Source organism: Oncorhynchus mykiss, chromosome 30 (assembly GCF_013265735.2).
Source record: "Oncorhynchus mykiss isolate Arlee chromosome 30, USDA_OmykA_1.1, whole genome shotgun sequence".
NCBI classification, from domain to species: Eukaryota; Metazoa; Chordata; class Actinopteri; order Salmoniformes; family Salmonidae; genus Oncorhynchus; species Oncorhynchus mykiss.
The window spans coordinates 37,812,520-37,830,973 of NC_050570.1; the positions used below are offsets into that span (position 1 = coordinate 37,812,520).

General features: G+C 43.0%; 1 protein-coding gene and 1 long non-coding RNA gene across 2 annotated transcripts in view; both read right to left on the bottom strand.

Moving 5' to 3' along the window:
- Window positions 1–5,811, bottom strand: part of LOC110521793 (cAMP-specific 3',5'-cyclic phosphodiesterase 4B) — an 87,833-nt gene extending 82,022 nt beyond the window's left edge. The window contains exon 1 of the mRNA XM_036969410.1: window positions 5,427–5,811. Within this exon, the coding sequence (XP_036825305.1) occupies window positions 5,427–5,551 (125 nt within the window). The 5' untranslated portion in view covers window positions 5,552–5,811. The remainder of the gene's footprint in view (window positions 1–5,426) is intronic.
- Window positions 5,812–15,546: 9,735 nt separating this feature from the next.
- On the bottom strand, window positions 15,547–17,154 carry LOC110521794. The gene is made up of 3 exons (XR_002473213.2): window positions 16,777–17,154; window positions 16,524–16,608; window positions 15,547–16,085 (listed from the first exon to the last, which is right to left on the bottom strand). It is a non-coding gene; the product is annotated as an uncharacterized LOC110521794 (long non-coding RNA).
- Window positions 17,155–18,454: the final 1,300 nt, after the last annotated feature.

Genomic DNA, 18,454 nt, shown 5'->3' on the forward strand with positions numbered 1-18,454 from the left:
CAATAAAATGGGCGGATGGTGAAGTAGGCATACTTGGTATTCCTATCTCCCAAAATATTAATGAACTTACCACAAATTTCAATAGAAAGTTTGCAAAAATAGACAAGATTCTGCAAACATGGAGAGGTAAATACTTGTCTATGTAAAAATCACATTGATTAACTCGTTGGTCCTATCACAGGTTACTTACTTACTAATGGCGCTGCCTACTCCAGGTGACTCGTTTTTTAAATCGTATGAGCAAAAGATATTTCATTTTATTTGGAATGTTAAACCACACAAAGTTAAATGTGCCTATTTATATAACGAATGTGAGTTTGGGGGGGATAAAATGATTAAATATTAAAGCTTTAAACCTCTCACTAAAAGCTTCACTCACACAGAAGTTATACTTAAACCCAAAATGGTTCTCCAGTAGATGATTAATTAAGGCTCATCCTTTGTTCAAACACGGCCTTCATACAGATTACAACTTCTCATTCCCGACTAATTGAAAATGTAATTTTGTTTAAAGTATCGGCCTTTAACAAACCATACAAAGCTGGTTACAATTTCAGTTTTATCCTCGAGAGAAGATAGAACAAATGTTATTGTTAAACTCAAATATACTGATGAATAACAAAAATATTCTTTACGGAATAATAAAAAAGTGTATTATATTTATTAATGATATTATGAGTAGAAACAATGAAGTTAAAAGTAAAAATATATGGGAATGTCTGTTCAATCCAAACTTAGAACCAACCGACTGCAACGTTACCACAAAAATGAGGAAACAAGTGGAGTTCCCACATGCTGAGCACTTGTTGGCTGCTTTTACTTCACTCTGCGGTCCAACTTATTCCAAACCATCTCAATTGGGTTGCGGTCAGGTGATTGTGGAGGCCAGGTAATCTGATGCAGCACTCCAACACTATCCTTCTTGGTCAAAACAAAAGATGGGACTGCGTATCGCTGCAGAATGCTATGGTAGCCATGCTGGTTAAGTGTGCCTTGGTTTTCTAAATAAATCACTGACAGTGTCATCAGCAAAGCACCCACACCACACCTCCTCCTCCATGCTTCACAGTGGGAACCACACATGTGGAGATCATCTGTTCACCTACTCTGCATCTCACAGACACGGTGGTTGGAACCAAAAATCTCAAATTTGGACTTATCAGACCAAAAGGACAGATTTCCATCGGTCTAATATCTGTTGCTCGTGTTTCTTGCCCCAAGCAAGTCTCTTCTTATTGGTGTCCTTTAGTAGTGGTTTCTTTGCAGCAATTCTACCACAAAGGCCTGATTCACAGTCTCCTCTGAACAGTTGATGTTGAGATGTGTATGTTACTTGAAATGTGAAGCATTTATTTGGGCTGGTAACTCTAATGAACTTATCCTCTGCAGCAGAGGTAACTCTGGGTCTTCCTTTCCTGTGGCGGTTCTCCTGAGAGCCAGTTTCATCATAGCTCTTGATGGTTTTTGCGACTGCACATGAATAAACTTTCAAAGTTCTTTATGTTCCACATTGACTGACCTTCATGTCTTAAAGTAATGATGGACTGTCGTTTCTCTTTGATAATTTGAGCTATTCTTGCCATAATCTGGACTTGGTCTTTTACCAAATACAAATCTTCTGTATACCACCCCTACCTTGTCACAACACAACTGATTGGCTCAAACACACTAAGAAGGAAAGAAATTCCACAAATTAACTTTTAACAAGGCACACCTGTTAATTGAAATGGATTCCAGGTGACTACCTCATGAAGCTGGTTGAGAGAATGCCAAGAGTGTGCAAAGCTGTCATCAAGGCAAAGGGTGGCTACTTTGAAGAATCTCAAATATAAAATATATTTTTGGCTACTACATGATTCCATGTGTTATTTCATAGTGTCAATGTCTTCTCTATTATTCTACAATGTAGAAAATAGTAAAAATAAAGGAAAACCCTTGAATGAGTAGGTGTGTCCAAACGTTTGACTGGTACTGTATAGCCTCCTATTATCCGCCAGCTCCTTGGTCTACTACGTACTGTATACGTAGTAGAAGAGCTGTAATCTGAAGAGGGGAGGTGGTGGATGGAGTAATAGAAATAATATGAAGTGTTTTTGGAACACTCCACATGTTTACATGTGAAATGCATGTGGTTTTTCCGTAAGGGTCATCATGATATGCAGAGAAATCCCACCAACACACACACTATTTTAAATCAAAAATGTTCTCAGTAAAGCAGTGGACAGTAATGTAGACAGTAAATGCGCACATGCAGTAATTAGTACACATTCTCAGCCAGGTACAGTAAGATGGGAGTCAGAAAACACTTAGGGAATCATTGAGAAGGCCTATTTACTTAGACTTTCTGTTGTGGAATTACTACTAGAGCTGCATGGATAAACAGGACGCGTCTGTCTCCATGGTAACACAGTCTACACAGCCAGACTGAGACGGCAGTTTTATAACACAGAGAGGAAAACAGCCACAGAGGTGTCAGACACGACAAAACGCACACAGCATGCACACACACACAGCAGACATACACAGTTCAACATGTTGAGTGTTCTGAAAAGCCAGAGACAACATAAGCACCGATCACTTCTGGTGTAGTGACTGCATTTCATCACTCAACTATTTTTGGTGGTAAACTTTGCCAAATCCTTCAGGCTACTTCCTGGGACCGGAGGCATTAAAGGGCGAATTCCTCGGAATTCCCAATCAGTGTGTTTTTCCAAAGCTCTAGTCTGGCCTGCATGGTTCTGGTGGTGGGAAGGAAGAACATTGAGCGTTCAGTTCCCAAACTCAGTCCAGCCCACACTCTGCACACGTGACAGAGTCAGAGAATAGAGACTACACACGTCTGCTACAATACAGACTCTGCATCAGTTTGATGGACATGGCCTTGATGATGGAAGAATAAAGGGCTCGACCTTTGACATGATAAGAGATGCAGTGTAGTGAACAGAAACATATTCAGTTGATGAATTAGAAATGAGGTGGAAGTATCTGGAGATAGCACACTGAAAATGCTCAAGAATGAAAATTCGGTTTAAGTCATTTCACGCTGGCAATCTACTCTATTTCAGAGCACTCTGGTTTGAGAGTGCCAGAGCGCCCCAAAAATTTTAGGAATTTACAAACATCCTAAACTCAGTTGTTATGACAGGTGTGGGTAAACATCGGCTGAAAAACTTCATGAAATTGTTACACAGTTAATAACTAACCAAGATCTTTACTCTGCTAGGGCGAGTAAAATGTTTAGAGCGACGTGTTCTCTCATTTGTGCCTGGAAGTAGCTAGCAAGCTAGCCAACTTTAGCCTGTTCGCTTGGGTGCTTGGCTGCCATTGTCAGAACGGTCAGAACGCTCGTATCAGCTGTACTCCTCGGCCAGTGTTCAGTGTACACTCTGAACACTCAATTTACAAACAAACAATATGACAACGCTCAGAATTTGTGAATGCCCAGAGTGCACTTTGACACTTTAGAGTGAATTTACAAATGCACACTTAAGCGGCCAACAAACCAAATCTAGAATGCAGAAACTATGACGTTGCAAAGCCGTCATGCTAGGATATGCAAATAAGAGGACGCTTTTGAATAAACAACAACAAACAAAGCATTCTTATTTACATCTTTTTTCTCTCTCTTCCAGACATCCTCATTGTGAGAGACTTACGGTTAGTCGTGTCAGATCATATTTCACTATGTCACATGATTTTGGGAGAGTGAGTGAGAGAGAGAAAGAGAGAGCAGGGAGCAAGTGGGAGAGCAGGCGAGAGAGTGTGTTCCATGGCTTGGCTGCGTAACTAAACAGAACTTGATTTAAATGGCATTCATTCCATGGGCTGTGTACAAAGTCAAGTTACCCTAGGTTAAACTCTGCTCTGAGTTAGCCTTCACCCCTCTCTCCCTCTCTCCCTCCCTCTCTGTCTGTCTGTCTGTCTGTCTGTCTGTCTGCGTAATCGTGCGTACGTGTGTGAAGGGAAAACCTCTCTAGGTGGTCCGAAACAGGATTTGTTCCCTAGTCTCCTGGTAGTAATTCAACAACCACTTCCCACTATGTTGTTCACTCTTGTGTTGTCATAATCACCTTCATCACCAGCACACGGCTTCCTACAGGATGTATGCAAAAGCAAACTCAGATAGACCACAGTATCACAACACACACAAACTCCTCACAGATACGTGCTCACATGAACAGACAAGCACAAGTGTATACTAACTATCCCTGTCACGTGTCAGACACACACACACGCACACACACACACACATCTGACTGTGTGGTTCTTTCCACTTCCACATGCACTGACTGGCTGTACAGTACTTTCCACAGGAAACCTTGGTTCTTAAAAGGTGGGTTCTGGTCTGGCTGGAGTCTCAACAGGTCAGTACTGCTGCTGTGGCTATGGAGAAACTCCTTAACCATGAGACCTGCAGCCAGAACCCAATGCTGCTGCTGTGGTTGAACCTGTACTACCCCGGAGCCCAGTGGCCATACATCCATAGATATCTGCAGCCAGAGGCCTGAGGGACCACAGAACCAGTCTCAGCCAAGGCTGCCTGCTACTGAACTGTCTGGGTTGGACCCATGCGCGTCTTGCCTGCGGCCCCCCCTCTCTCTGCTTCCCCACAACAACAATCTACAATTTCACCATGACTCCTGGTCAGAGTCACGTGAAAGAGTCATGTGTGTATCCCTGCAATGCAAATCCATTCAAAACAGAAATAACTCTTCATAAGCAATATTGGCTTTGTAGAGCATACTGTGTTTGCACGATGTAAACATAAGCAGTTGCAAGCGGTGTTGGAGAGAATAACTGTCACGCGCTTGGATAGACAAGGAGGGTGACACAAAACATTTGCGAGGCACAGTGGAACAGTAGAGCGCTAGTACAAATCCTGCTGGGAGTGTTTAGTTGCGTTATCAGCGGGCTACATTAAGGAAATTGCATTACATCAGGGACAGTACTGGAGGTGAGCTTTAAGTAACAGCAGCACAGCTGAATCTGGATAGACCAGTAGTCCAGAACTGCCTACTATATAGACTCACACCACAACAGTGTAAACTAACCAAATGCCACACACTCAAGATATATTATTCACTCACTCCCTCCCTCACACACACAAACTCATATTCCTAATCCACTTCAGAGATATAGCTAGAGACTGTATCGGGGGGGGAATCTGTCCATGCAGAGCAAGAGGGAGAGGCACATAGAGGGGAGAGTGAGGACTGAAAAGCAAGCATAACAAGCACTGTAAAGATGAAATGAGCATACTGGCAACACATCACACGCTAATCGGAACATGAGAATAGCAGAGAACCACGAAAGACAGGGAGAAGGACAGAAAGGCAGGTAAATGATGAGAGAGAGAGGGAGAACGAGAGATGCAGAGACAGAGAGAGATGGGAAGGCAGAGAGGTACAGTATATCATCGGTCTGACCTGTGAGTGTGGCTGGAGGCATGGAGTCCCTTGACGACGTCCTCGCTAAAGTCAAAGTGGGCCCTGCTTCTGTGACAGGGCGACCGCCGATACATAGCCCCAACAGCCCAGTTACCCAGCACCATCAAACCCACGCCTCACATACAACACACAACTCACGTATCAACACACACACACCAAATCACCATCATACACACATCAATCACACAACACTGACTGTATAAAGTAACCAACTTCCACTGTCACAAATGCAACATTCAAGCATACACCATAAACAACCAAAAATAATCATCAACTAACCCATCAACTACCATCAAACACACTGCAGCAGTGAGGTCAATGTCAAAATCCAACACTTAGTCGTGACTCTCCTCTCTTGTTCTCTCTCTCTCTCTCTCTCTCTCTCTCTCTCTCTCTCTCTCTCTCTCTCTCTCTCTCTCTCTCTCTCTCTCTCTTTCACACTCTGTGAGTCCAGCTAGCACTTCCTCCCCCTGGTGAGTGAGGAGCTGTGCTCTCTCTGACAACAGAGGGCAAACACTATGACCTGGAGCGGATTCTCTGGAAAGGACTCACTACTATCACCCTGACACACAGGACAAGAGGGGGGAATAGAGTTGTGTATCCCACTCTGTTTCTGTGTAATACATGTCCACCCTGCCACACATGTCTAGAGAGAATAATATCCATTACTAGCCATTATCTGCCATGCTCCACTAGATACATAGGCAAACCGTTTCAGCCAAACTGAGAGCTAGGAAGGCAACTGAAACAAGACTGAAAATCCATGTTCATAGAGGCGATTACGCACTGTTAGAAACTGTGTGGATTTGTTGTAATATCAATCATCCACTGGGTGTTCTCTAGAGTGGCAATAAAACGCATTGATTAGCCAAACTAGACATGGAATAGAACTGTGAAAGACAGAGACAGACAGACAGACAGTGTCAGAGAGAGAGTGAGAGAGAGGTTGTGAGAAAGAGTGTCAGAGAGAGAGAGTGTACTGAACTGGACTGGACTTGACTGGACTGGATTGAATTTGTACAAGATTGTCGTGAGAGAGAAGTCAATAGGAAAGTAACAAGTGGTTATGGGGTGTTAAGGGGCATACCCCACACCTGTCACTTTAATGTCACCGCCTGTCAATACTCATGCTGGATGGACGGCCTGCTAATGGCAGGGTAAGGTCAAGGGTCACGGAACTCTGAGCTCCTCTGACTCTTCAATCAACAGAAGACTGACGTGTTCCCTCTCTCATCATCCTCTTCTCTCTCTCTCTTTCCCTCCCTCTCCTCACAGAAAGCACTGAGACGTTCTGAACTGGTGAATCACAAGGGGACCACACTGTGTGAGAGAGACACTGCCTCAATTCTGAGAATCCACTGAGAATCGGAAGGTTCTCACACTCAATTTAACATGAACGGCATTTCTTAGAATGACAAGGGACATGTCGTGAATGATGATGACTGAGAGTTTTTCATTATGACAGCGAAGCTCATCGTGGTTCACTACATCATCATGCAGTCAAGTGGATTGATTATACGTGGGTTGATTATGTGGTCCTGTACCCTGCTTTCTAAGAAATGATCATGAATTATCATGAGATGGACGGAGGGAAGAGGACAAGAGGTTAGAGTGCACATGAAGTGAGAGAAAGAGCAGGTTTCCTGGATATTAAGAAAGGTGTCCAGCAGGGGTTTGATTCTGAGTCCTGTACTTTTTATTGTTCACATGAACGATATTGTCTGTCAAAATAAATGTAACCTACACTTGTATGCCGATGATACTGTTGTGTATGCTATTGCCCCCACAGCTGACCAGGCCCTATCTGAACTACAATCTGCCTTTATTGTATTACATAAACACTTTACTGACCTGCAATTAATATCGAATGCAGGTCAAACAAAGTATTTGTCGTTCTATAGAGCGCATACAAATAACTGATGATTTATGCATGTGTACTTTGGATGGTGTTCATATTGATCGTGTCCCTGCTTACAAATATATGGGCATCTGGAAAGATGAAAAGCTGCCTTTTTAAAATCATATTGATGTTGAGGTTTAAGAAGCTGAGAATGAAAGTGTGCCTCTTCTATATAAATAGTTCCTGCCTCTCGCTAAATAGTAGGACGCAGATTCAGATTCAGTCAACGTTCCCATCGGGCCTAGACGATGGCGACATCCTCTATCCGAACGCAGCTGCTACTTCATGAAAGCCGGTAGATGCAGGTGATCATAGCGCACTGCGTTTTATTACAGGTGACCATTTTAGTGGTCATCACTGCATTCTCTACCAGAAAGTTGGTTGGCCCTCTTTGATGACACATAGGTTGATTCATTTATAAAGCCCTTTTACAAAAAGTCCCACTGTCCCTAACATACTTACTCAACTTTAGCCATACTAGTTACCACACCCGGTCTCGGGGATGGCTAACTCTGGAAATTCCTTTGGTCTCTACGGGGTTAAGTAAATCAGCTTTAAGTGTTTCTTGCACTTTATTTGTGGAACAATCTTCAACATGTTCTTAAATGTGATGTTTTGGTGCCTGTAGGGCAATTTAGAAAGCTGACTGAGGACCTGACTTCCGATAAATGTGTTTTGTTTTTTATGACCCTGTTTTTCTTTCTGCTGGCATTTTGCATTTATATTTTGATGTGTGGATTTCTTTGTAATTCATCTCATTCAGGGCTCATCTGTATAAGAGACTTTAGTCTCAGTATGACTCCCTGATAAAAGAGAGAGAGGGAGAACGGGGTGCTACAGTGAGAACGAGAGAGAGGGGGATGATGTAGTTGTTTATAGGTAGAGAGAGACAGAGGGCACAAGGTGGGGGAGAGAGAGGAGAGCGAGAGAGACCGAAAACGAGAGACAGAGAAAGAGAAGGTGGATCTGCAGTCATGTGGAAGTGGAAACGGAGGAAGGTGTCACCTGCAGGGAGTGAGAGGTTGTGTTGACGATGGTTACGGTTCAGTCACATTGTGGTTGACAATGGGGACATTCCTCCCTAATAACCCCCTGAGGGGAACACACAGATGATACACAGCTAGATTCACAGACATTTTCTCCCAGACAGATGGATAGAGAGGGAGAGGTGGGGTCAGTTAAAGGTCTGTATTCTATAGAATATCCCTATTCATTTCAGTGATCCAACAGGAATAGTGAAGCACACAATTAGAGAAGTATCAGAATATATTTTCAAATTCCTTATATCTTCATCATATCTGAAATTACATAACAGTTCTGTTGAAGTGACACGATTATGGGCAATATATTTCAGTAGGTGTGCTAATATGGCAAGTATGAACAGGAGATTTAAGTAGAACAAATGGATAGAGGAAGTCAAAAGAGCCACGCTCTCTCCACCTCAGCAAAAAAATAGTGAAGGGGGACGCATTACCTAACTGTGAACACTAGAGGGCACCAATTTAGTACCAGAGAAAATGGAAGTATTGTCGAACTGTGTCCACTAGATTTACATTGTTATTTAGTCATTTAGCAAACACTCTTATTCAGAGTGACTTACAGTTAGTGCATTCAGGTAGGTGAATTGACAATTTGTTCTTAACTGACTTGCCTAGTTAAATAAAAATATAATATTTATCCTCAATAAAGTAGCTATTAGCATAGTCAGAGCTAGTTAGGAGGAAAAGAGCCAAGTGTAAGTTCACGGGGGTGAGGCGAGTGAATGTGAGCTTCGACTTGAAGCTAGTGGAGTGTGCGGAAGAGCGGGGTGGGAGAATTTGGGATTGTGTTCTGCAGCCAGGCGGGCTGCAGTTTTCTGGATAAGTTGCAGGGGTTTGATGGCACAAGCGGGGAGCCCAGCCAACAGCGAGTTGCAGTAGTCCAGACGGGAGATGACAAGTGCCTGGATTAGGACGTGCACCGCTTCCTGTGTGAGGTAGGGTTTTACACTACGGATGTTGCAGAGCATGAACCTGCAGGAGCGTGTCACTGCTTTGATGTTTGCAGAGAACGACAAGATGTTGTCAAGGGTCACGCCAAGGTTCTTTGCACTCTGGGAGGGGTGCACCACGGAGTTGTCAACTGTGATGGAGAGGTCTTGGATCAGGCAGGCCTTCCCCGGGAGGAAGAGCCGCTCTGTTTTGTTGATGTTGAGCTTGAGGTGGTGGGCCAACATCCAAGCTGAGATATCTGCCAGGCACGCAGAGATGCGTGTCTCTACCTGGGTGTCAGAAGGGGGAAGGAGAAAAGTAGTTGAGTGTCATCCGCATAGCAATGATAGGAGAGACCATGGAGGATATGGAGGATATGACGGAGCCGAGTGACTTGGTGTATAGAGAGAAGAGGCCTAGAACTGAGCCCTGGGGGATGCCAGTAGTGAGAGTACATTGTGCAGGCACCAATCTTCCCCACGTCACCTGGCAGGAGTGGCCTGCCAGGTAGAATGCAATTCAAGAGTGTGTAGAACCTGAGACGCCCAGCCCCGAGAGGGTGGAGAGGAGGATCTGATGGTTCACGTGTCGAAGGCAGTGGATAGATCTAGGAGGAGGAGAACAGGAGAGAGAGGAGCTTCTGTTACACAGAGAAGCCTTGGTTGAGTGACCAATCTTGAAGCTTAAGTGGTTAGGGTGAAGAAGATCGTTCTGAGAGAAATAGCGCGAGAGAAAATCAGAGACAGCACACTCCAGTTTAGTCATTTAGCGCTCTATTTTAGTCATTTAGCAGACGCTCGTATCCAAAGCGACTTACAATTAGAAAGATGGCCCTCTAGGTGGCCCTCTAACACCACAGTATGTTAGAGTTCTCATTTCCAGACAACTGACAGGCAATGACTCACAGGTAAATTGGGGCTATGGAAATTGGGGGCTGTTGACTGTTTAATACCGCATGCAGATGCAGCATATGCCTGCTGCGTTCGCCTATAACAATTAGGTATTATGTGTCCAATATATACAACTGGCACAAAACTCCACTATAAGCCACTGTCCACAGTCATCAAAAGCAAACGGTCTTTTCCATAATCCAGTCTACCTATTCCTTTTATCTGTGCCAAAGCTCATTTACTAAAATGCCATGATACGTCTTAGTGAGAGTCATAGAATGCAGTGACATTCTATATACATCAGGCGGGGCTGGGGGAATGTCAGGGGATTTCAGAATTAAAGCCCTTCTGTGGCTGCGTCTGATTCTGACACCTGCATGCCAGGCGCAAGCACTCTCCCTCCTGACATAGGCATCAATGGTACACACGGCATGCCACACGCCATGACATGCAATCATCAAATCACTGCTCTCTCTCTCTCTCTTTAAGCTCTCAAGATCAAACACTACCAGGAGTCAGTCCTTGAAAGCTACATTCACACACAGGAGAGAGAAAGAGTGAAGTGGAGGGGTATAGAAAGAGTGATATAGAAAGTCGAGTGAAGGACAATTGTGGAGAGAGAAACAAGAGAGACGAGGTGGGCAATTTGGTGAGCGAGAATTCGATGAGAGGTAGGGGGACGAGGGTCGAGGGAAGCAAAGGAAAAGACAAGAAAGATAACAGATATACATGTTGATTGATAGAGAGTGACAGAGATATAGAGATAGAGAACGATTAGTCATGCTCTGAGGGAGGGTTCAGAGGGTTCCTCTTCGGGGCTGGTGCAAGAGCTTCTGACTCCTGTATTACCGGTTCAATGATGTAACCTCTGACCCGCGCCCACCCAATGAAACATTTCACATGGTGCTGACTGCTGAGTACAGAGATGGAGTGTGTGAGAGAGCAATAGAACGGTAGGACAGGAGAAAGCTATAGGTCCATACTGTACATATGCATGCATGGCTAAACATAGGGTTGGTGAATTCCTCAAGAAGGTTTCAAGTGTCACATGCACAGGATACAGCAGGTGTAAAACCGTAGGGTGTTGAGGCATTATTTTTTTTAAATGACATTCAGCAAGGGAAATACAGTATTCTTTCTAACAAATATATCTGTGTGTATTTCAGGATGTTGTGTATCCCTGGAAATGATTCGAATTCATGTAAACATAACAGTTCTGAAAACATAGCTTGTCCAAAAAAAGTGGTATTGGGTGAGTTGAGCTGCGGGACAGGGTAAGATAAGCCGCCTACAAACGTCTGTACTGAATCAAATATTACAGCTACCTTTTTAAAACCATCTCTAACTTTATTTCTCAAACACAGTTCAACAATATCATAATCACTTTTAGTCTTCTAATCATTTTAATAATCTTTTAACACAAGCTTAACACCTAACAAACACTTTGTACTTAAAAAAAAAAAAACACTTTAACATAGGTCATATCCTGTTGTTACCTCATATCCCAGTGATAATGCCTTGCATTACACCTGGGAAGAAATCACTTACATTTGCTCAACTTGCCACTGCCTCAACCGTTCGCTCAACTTACCCCATGGCCAATGGATCAACTTACCTCATGGCCAATGGATCAACTTACCCCATGGCCAATGGATCAACTTACCCCATGGCCAATGGATCGACTTACCCCATGGCCAATGGATCAACTAACCCCAAGGCAAACAAGTTGACTATTAGCCCACACAGCTACAAGAATGCACTTTCATTCCAGGTTTAGGATGTCATATTGAAGATTATAGAGACCCCAACTGTTGTATAGAACAATCTTACAATGATCTACTTTTGTTCAAATACAAGCATCATGAAACCTTTAACACAATACAAGAATTTGACTTGGTGAAGATCTGTTTTTTTGGGACCTAACTTGCTTACCACTTTTTCGATGTGTTTTTTTTCCTTCACAGACTCCATGAAATGCTGACCTCTTCCTAAATATTTGGTCAACTGATAAATTCTGTGTATGGTTTCCTAAAAACAAAGTTGAGCAACTTACTCATGTCTCTCTTTACCCCTCTCTCCTCTACAGTGAAATGCTTACTTGCGAGCTCTTTCCCAACAACGCAGAATTGAAGTAATAATATAGACAAAAAAAACACAATAAATATGAGAAGAAAAAAACACAAGAATACAAGTTATATACAGGCCAGTGGCAGTACCATTATTACAATGTGCAGGGATACTGAAGTGAATGAGGTGCAGATGTAGGATCTTAATTGGATCACCCTGTTGCAGGAGAACTTTCTGTATTCCAGTTAACTTTAAACTTTCAGTGTATTTGAGGTTTAAAAAAGGCTTCTGAAGTTCGTAATTTCCACTTTGAAATTTCAGTCTTTAAAAATGTATCAACCCCTACAAAAATGCTAATGAATTATAATCCACATAATCATTCACATATCATGTTGCTGCAGGATTTATTTTCCTCCTGTAGCAAACTGTCTCAAATTAAGGTCCTACATCTGTACGTATGTACATGCAAACAGGGTTAAAAGTGACTGGAGGCATGATAAATACATTGGTCAAGTTGATGTTCTCACTCTGAGAGAGAGAGGGGAGGGAGGAGGGGAAAGGGGTCAGTTGATCTTAGTTGCACTGACATGGAGGCACAGGGACTGTGGGGGCAATGGAGAGCGGGAAAAGAGAGGTGAAAAGAGAGGTGAAAGGAGAGGGCAATGAGTGTACGAGACAGAGATAGATGAATCTGTGAGAAAGACAGAGAGTGTTATTCCATGTCTTCACAGGTCCGTTGTGTAACTGGTATGGTGTGAGCTCAGTAGGGATGGGCGGTTGGATCTTGAGGGCTCTGTGTTTGACCCACAATGGAGCTTGAGCCCTGCAGACTACTCAGTTGCACTGGATAACAACTCAGTCCACAAACACACTCAGTTCTCCACTAACACACTGAGGGAGCACTAGCCTGGATGCTAATGCAAGTTAGCAGTGGATGTTTGGTAAACTAATTGGCATAGCATGGACAAGTTCAAGAGAGTTCAGGGACCTCACCGCAGTTGGTTTTTAGATCTGTACATCATGTCGATAGGAAGCAATTTAAATGTGGACTTATTAGCTTTTGGATATAAGAGCAATTGTAGGTAGTTATTGCTTAGTATGCCTATTGAAGATAGTTATCTTCGGGTCACTAAGTCTCCAAATCTACAATTAGATGGCACCAAATCTACAATTAGATGGCACCTCCATGCCGAAAGGCACTTTGGAAAGGTTGCCAGAAAAATCCTTTATTGAGAGCAATCAACAAATGTAAAAACCTGGAGTTTTCTAAACGACATTGGCTCTTGGATTGGAACCGGGTGCTATGGTCAGATAACACGAAAATAGAGCTCTTTGGCCATGCAAACCAGTGGTAGGTTTGGCATCGAAAGAAGGATGCATATGCAGAAAAGAACCACATACTGACTGTAAAATGTGGTGGTGGATCTTTGATGCTATGGGGCTGTTTTGCTTCCACTGGTCCTGGGGCTCTTGTTAAGGTCAACAGCAGCTTGAACTCTCCCAAGTACCACAACATTTTAGCCCAAAACCTGTCTGCCTCTGCCAGGAAGCAGAAGCGTGGCCACAAGTGGATCTTCCAGCAAGACAATAACCCCAAGTACACATCAAAATACACACAAAAAATGTGTTAATTGGCCACAGAATGAACATTTTGCAATGGTCATCACCGTCTACAGAGTTGAAACCCATTGAAAACCTGTGGTTTGAATTGAAGAGGGCAGTCCATAAGCGCAGACCGAAGGATATCAAGGATCTGGAAAGATTCTGTATGGAGGAATGGTCTATACGACCCCTCTCTATGTGTTCTCCAATCTCATAAAACATTTGAGAAAACGGCTCAGTGCGGTTATCCTTGCAAGGGGAGGGTGCTGAAAACGGGTGAGTATTTAATAACACCTGTTTTTTATAACTTGCTGAATAAAATCTCTCTGAGCAATTGTATTAGTATAAAATAATAGATTTTCCTTTTTTTTGCATACAATATAGCTCAGTATTTGTATTATTTACAGTACTTTATACAGTCTTTTTTCTCATCTTTATCAAGGGTGACAATACATCTGGATCTGACTAACTCAATTTACATGATTTATTTATTTATTATATTATATATATATATTATATATATTATTTATTTATTATTTATTTATTATTATTTACATAATTTACATTAGTCAGTCACAAGAGATTAGTGCAACTATAACATTTGGGGGGGGGGGGGGGTGAAAGGGACAGATGGACACAGAAAGAAGAGTGAAGGACAATGTTTATGTGTGTGTCAACGAGAGTATGGCTTCTTGTACTGCATGTGTTTGCATATGAGAGAAGACCAGAGATTGTCTCAGTCTGAGTAGACTGTGTGTGACTCACACTTCCATATTTCCTTTTCCTCTCCACACACAGGAGTGCTTTTCCAGGCTAAATAGGTGTTTGTTATAGCAGCCAACAGACAGCAGCACTGCTAATTAAATAGATTGCAACACTAGCCACAAAGCATTGCCATCTAAGAGCATCGGCCAAAGCTAACGAGCATTACCCACAGAAATCATTACGTAGGGTTTCCAACACTTCCGGATTTGCCAGACGGCGTTCCGACCCCATTCATTTTCAACGGGAGCGCGTGGAGCAATGAGCAGGGGATTGTAGGAAGGTGAGAGGTGCGAACCCTGCTAGCGGAGCGATAGAAAAAGTTCAGCTTTGCTCTACTTTCTGCAAATTGCAGGCGGCCACCACTGCCATTAACCAATCAAAATTTGATTTGATTTGATTTGATCAGGTGAGGAGCAGATATTTGCCTGAAAATCTTCCGTTCATAAAACATGTAGTATGCTACCAATTGGATGATGGTATCTTAACATTATGATCTCATATATTATAGCTTATGGCTCTTTCAGTATACTGGTGTCATGACATTGATGATTATAGCTCACTCCCTGCAAAATACATAGGCCTACATGCACATGAATGGGTAAAGGAAATTGTGGCTTTGACTTCATTTGAAATTGAGAACATATAGCTAGCTCATCAATATACAAATGATGTGTGAGTTTAGCTATTTTCTGCTGCAGATGTACAATGACAAGGGGCACATTGATTGCACATGCCCATTAGGCCAGTTGCACCATCATACTGTAGGACTATGGCCACATTGGTGATGCATACCATTATGATAAGCTGCAAACTGGGTCCACATGGCTCATACCCTGAGACAGAGACAAAAATGGACAAAAATGTAATGTTCACTTGAGAAAGCAACACAGAAACCACAGACAATTAGAGACAGATCCCCCTTCGGTCTTTTTATTGCAGGGTTGTGATCTGTGGTGAATGAACATTGACCCTAGTTCATCTTGAATAATGTTTTTATGTTGAAAAAAATATAACTTCAAAATATACAAATAATGAACTTGTTTGTGAATGTTAGACATCTTAGTAAGAAGGCTGTTATTACTAAAGAATAATTTTGGGTGAACAAAAAAGTCCATACCAGAGGTGACCAACCTTGCTCCCCTCCCTGATCTACTTGGTGAGCACACTTCTATTCCAGACCAGCAATAATACACAGTTTTATCAACTCATTAGGTTTGATAAGTTGAATCAGGTGTGTTAGTGCTGGGCTGGAACAGAAGCCTGCACACCCAGCATACCTCCAGGAGAAGGATTGGCATGATACAGTTGTAATACGTTTGTAGCCTACATTGTGTACAACTTTTGCTAACATACAGTAAGTACACATACAACCCATGGCATACAAGCATGTGCCAGCAGTCTCTTGGGACATTTACTGGGACCGCAGTTTCGCAGCTCTCCATATCTGAGGACAGACATCACAAAGAAACAGGCTTAATTTGATTAGTTAGACAGCCCTGACTATTATCTCTCTGTCTGTCTTCATAGTGTTTCTCTCTAGGGACTGAAACTGGAGAATATTTTCCCATCTTAACTAGTACACCTACTCTCTTTTCTGCTGTCTCTTTTCTGACAGCTGGAGCTGAACATTATTTCACCCACTCCCATTGCTGTTTTCTACAAAGGCATTTGGAGCACGAGTTTTTCATTTGCAATGACAAATAGGCCCACATCAAGGTAACAAGCTGCTATGAAGCTAACTAGCTGATATTTCAGCTGATATTTCAATTACCTATAGTATGTAATGTTGCCTAGCTAGCTAGCTAACAAGCAGCTCATTAGCCTACACACAGCTAGCTAATAATACATTGTTTTTTAACATTTAAAAAATGTATTTACTTACTGACTTGAATAGGTTCACGCCTACGCCCACGAAGCGGCCAATCTTTAGGAGTGGAGAGTTGTCAGACAGAGAAACCGCTTTTAGACTGTAGTTGAGACATACAATGTGAAGAGGATAATGCTTTGGTGGCAGGCAGAGCAAACAAGAAAGACGGCTCTCCGACAAAGAGCACAAGACTAATGCACATTGTGTACCAACACATTCATTCCCACTCCTGAAGTAAGAGGCACCTGCCCAGCCCAGCCCTACATACCCGATCCAGGAGTGGTAGAGGTAGCAGGGAGAGATTGGCCTGGAGGGCAGTGCCAGGCTGGACATCATCACACTATAGCTGATTGGCTGTTGGAAAGAAATGACTTCCTCTGTCCAAGGAAGAGCAGGTTTGATCTCAGAGCACCTAGAGCCAAAAACGTTTATACGGAGTGCTCAGGTTATAGCATCTCACTATAGTAGTACAGTACGGCCCAATGATGAGTAGATATTCACTGTAAAGAGATTCAGTGCTGTAAGATCTTCTCCTTTAGAAGGACTTTTCCACCTGAGGTCTGACGATCTGTCTCCTGTCCAATGCGTGCTACTTGTAAGCTAGTATCTCTGTTTCTTCTCTCTCCTTCTCCTGTTTGTCTGGCTGGGTGTGTGTTTGTTTGTATATATTTGTTTCCAGGACCGGCTCTAGCCTTTTGGGGGCCCTAAGCGGGATTTGGTTGTGGGGCCCCCACATCGTTGCAAAATATTTTAATAATCCCCCTCTCGACAAAGAGAAAATAAGATGTACATTTTAAAGTTCATTTCCTGCACTTCTATTTTGCCATGGGAGGAGAGAACATTTAGCAATTTTTGACATTTTAAATGTTGAAAAATTCATGTAAAATCTTGTGAGATGAAAATGGACAAACTAAAGGGTGTGCAATATAGAAAAGGAGGAGGTCAAAAGGGGGGTGAGTGTAACGGATGTGAAACGGCTAGCTAGTTAGCGGTGGTGCGCACTAAATAGCGTTTCAATCGGTGACGTCACTTGCTCTGAGACCTTGAAGTAGTGGTTCCCCTTGCTCTGCAAGGGCCGCAGCTTTTGTGGAGCGATGGGTAACGATGCTTTGTGGGTAACTGTTGTTGATGTGTGCAGAGGGTCCCTGGTTCGCGCCCGGGTATGGGTGAGGGGACGGTCTAAAGTTATACTGTTACACTAGCTAGCTGGCTAACGGGAGTGTTTTTCTAGGAGTTCTGTTTGTTGAGGTCTACTAAGCTAACTAGTAGTTAACAACCCCATCTAGCTAGTGTGAGGGTTAAAAAATATGCTTGGCCTATCATGAGGGTGTCTGTGTGTGTTGGAAGTAACATTTTGCAACATATGGTGTGACTTGCGGAAAGGCTATGGCTAACCTTGGGTGTAGGCTGTTATCATGAGTTATGGGAGACACATACAGAGCATAGTGTTGCGAAAACAAACGGTCTTTTGTTAGACATTAACAAGAACCAGATGTGTGATAACGGTATCTAGGGTATGAGCGCATAGATAGTCTGCCCAGCAACAGCTACACCTACCAACTGGAGCGCCTGGGGGGCTGGGACCAGCCTGTGCGCCAACGATAGGCTGAGTGAGTTTAAACCACGCTCAGCCTCTACTCTGACAGGCCAGCTCAGAAGCAGGAACTACTTCTGTCAGAGTATTTAAGAAGAAACTATTAGGGTGTTGGCTAGTTCTCTGTTCTGCCCTGCGTGGTGTTACAGCGAACCCGTATATACGAAAATTGCATTTACCATTTATTGCTTAGCTAATAAAAGTACATAGTATACAATCGGTGACTCAGTGTCATAACTTGTTCTGATACCAGGTTCGAATTGACGCAACCCTAACAATTGGTGACCCCGACGTGATCTGTTAACGGGACTTCGCTGGAAATTGTCCGGCCGATTGGCCATTGCTGTCGTCG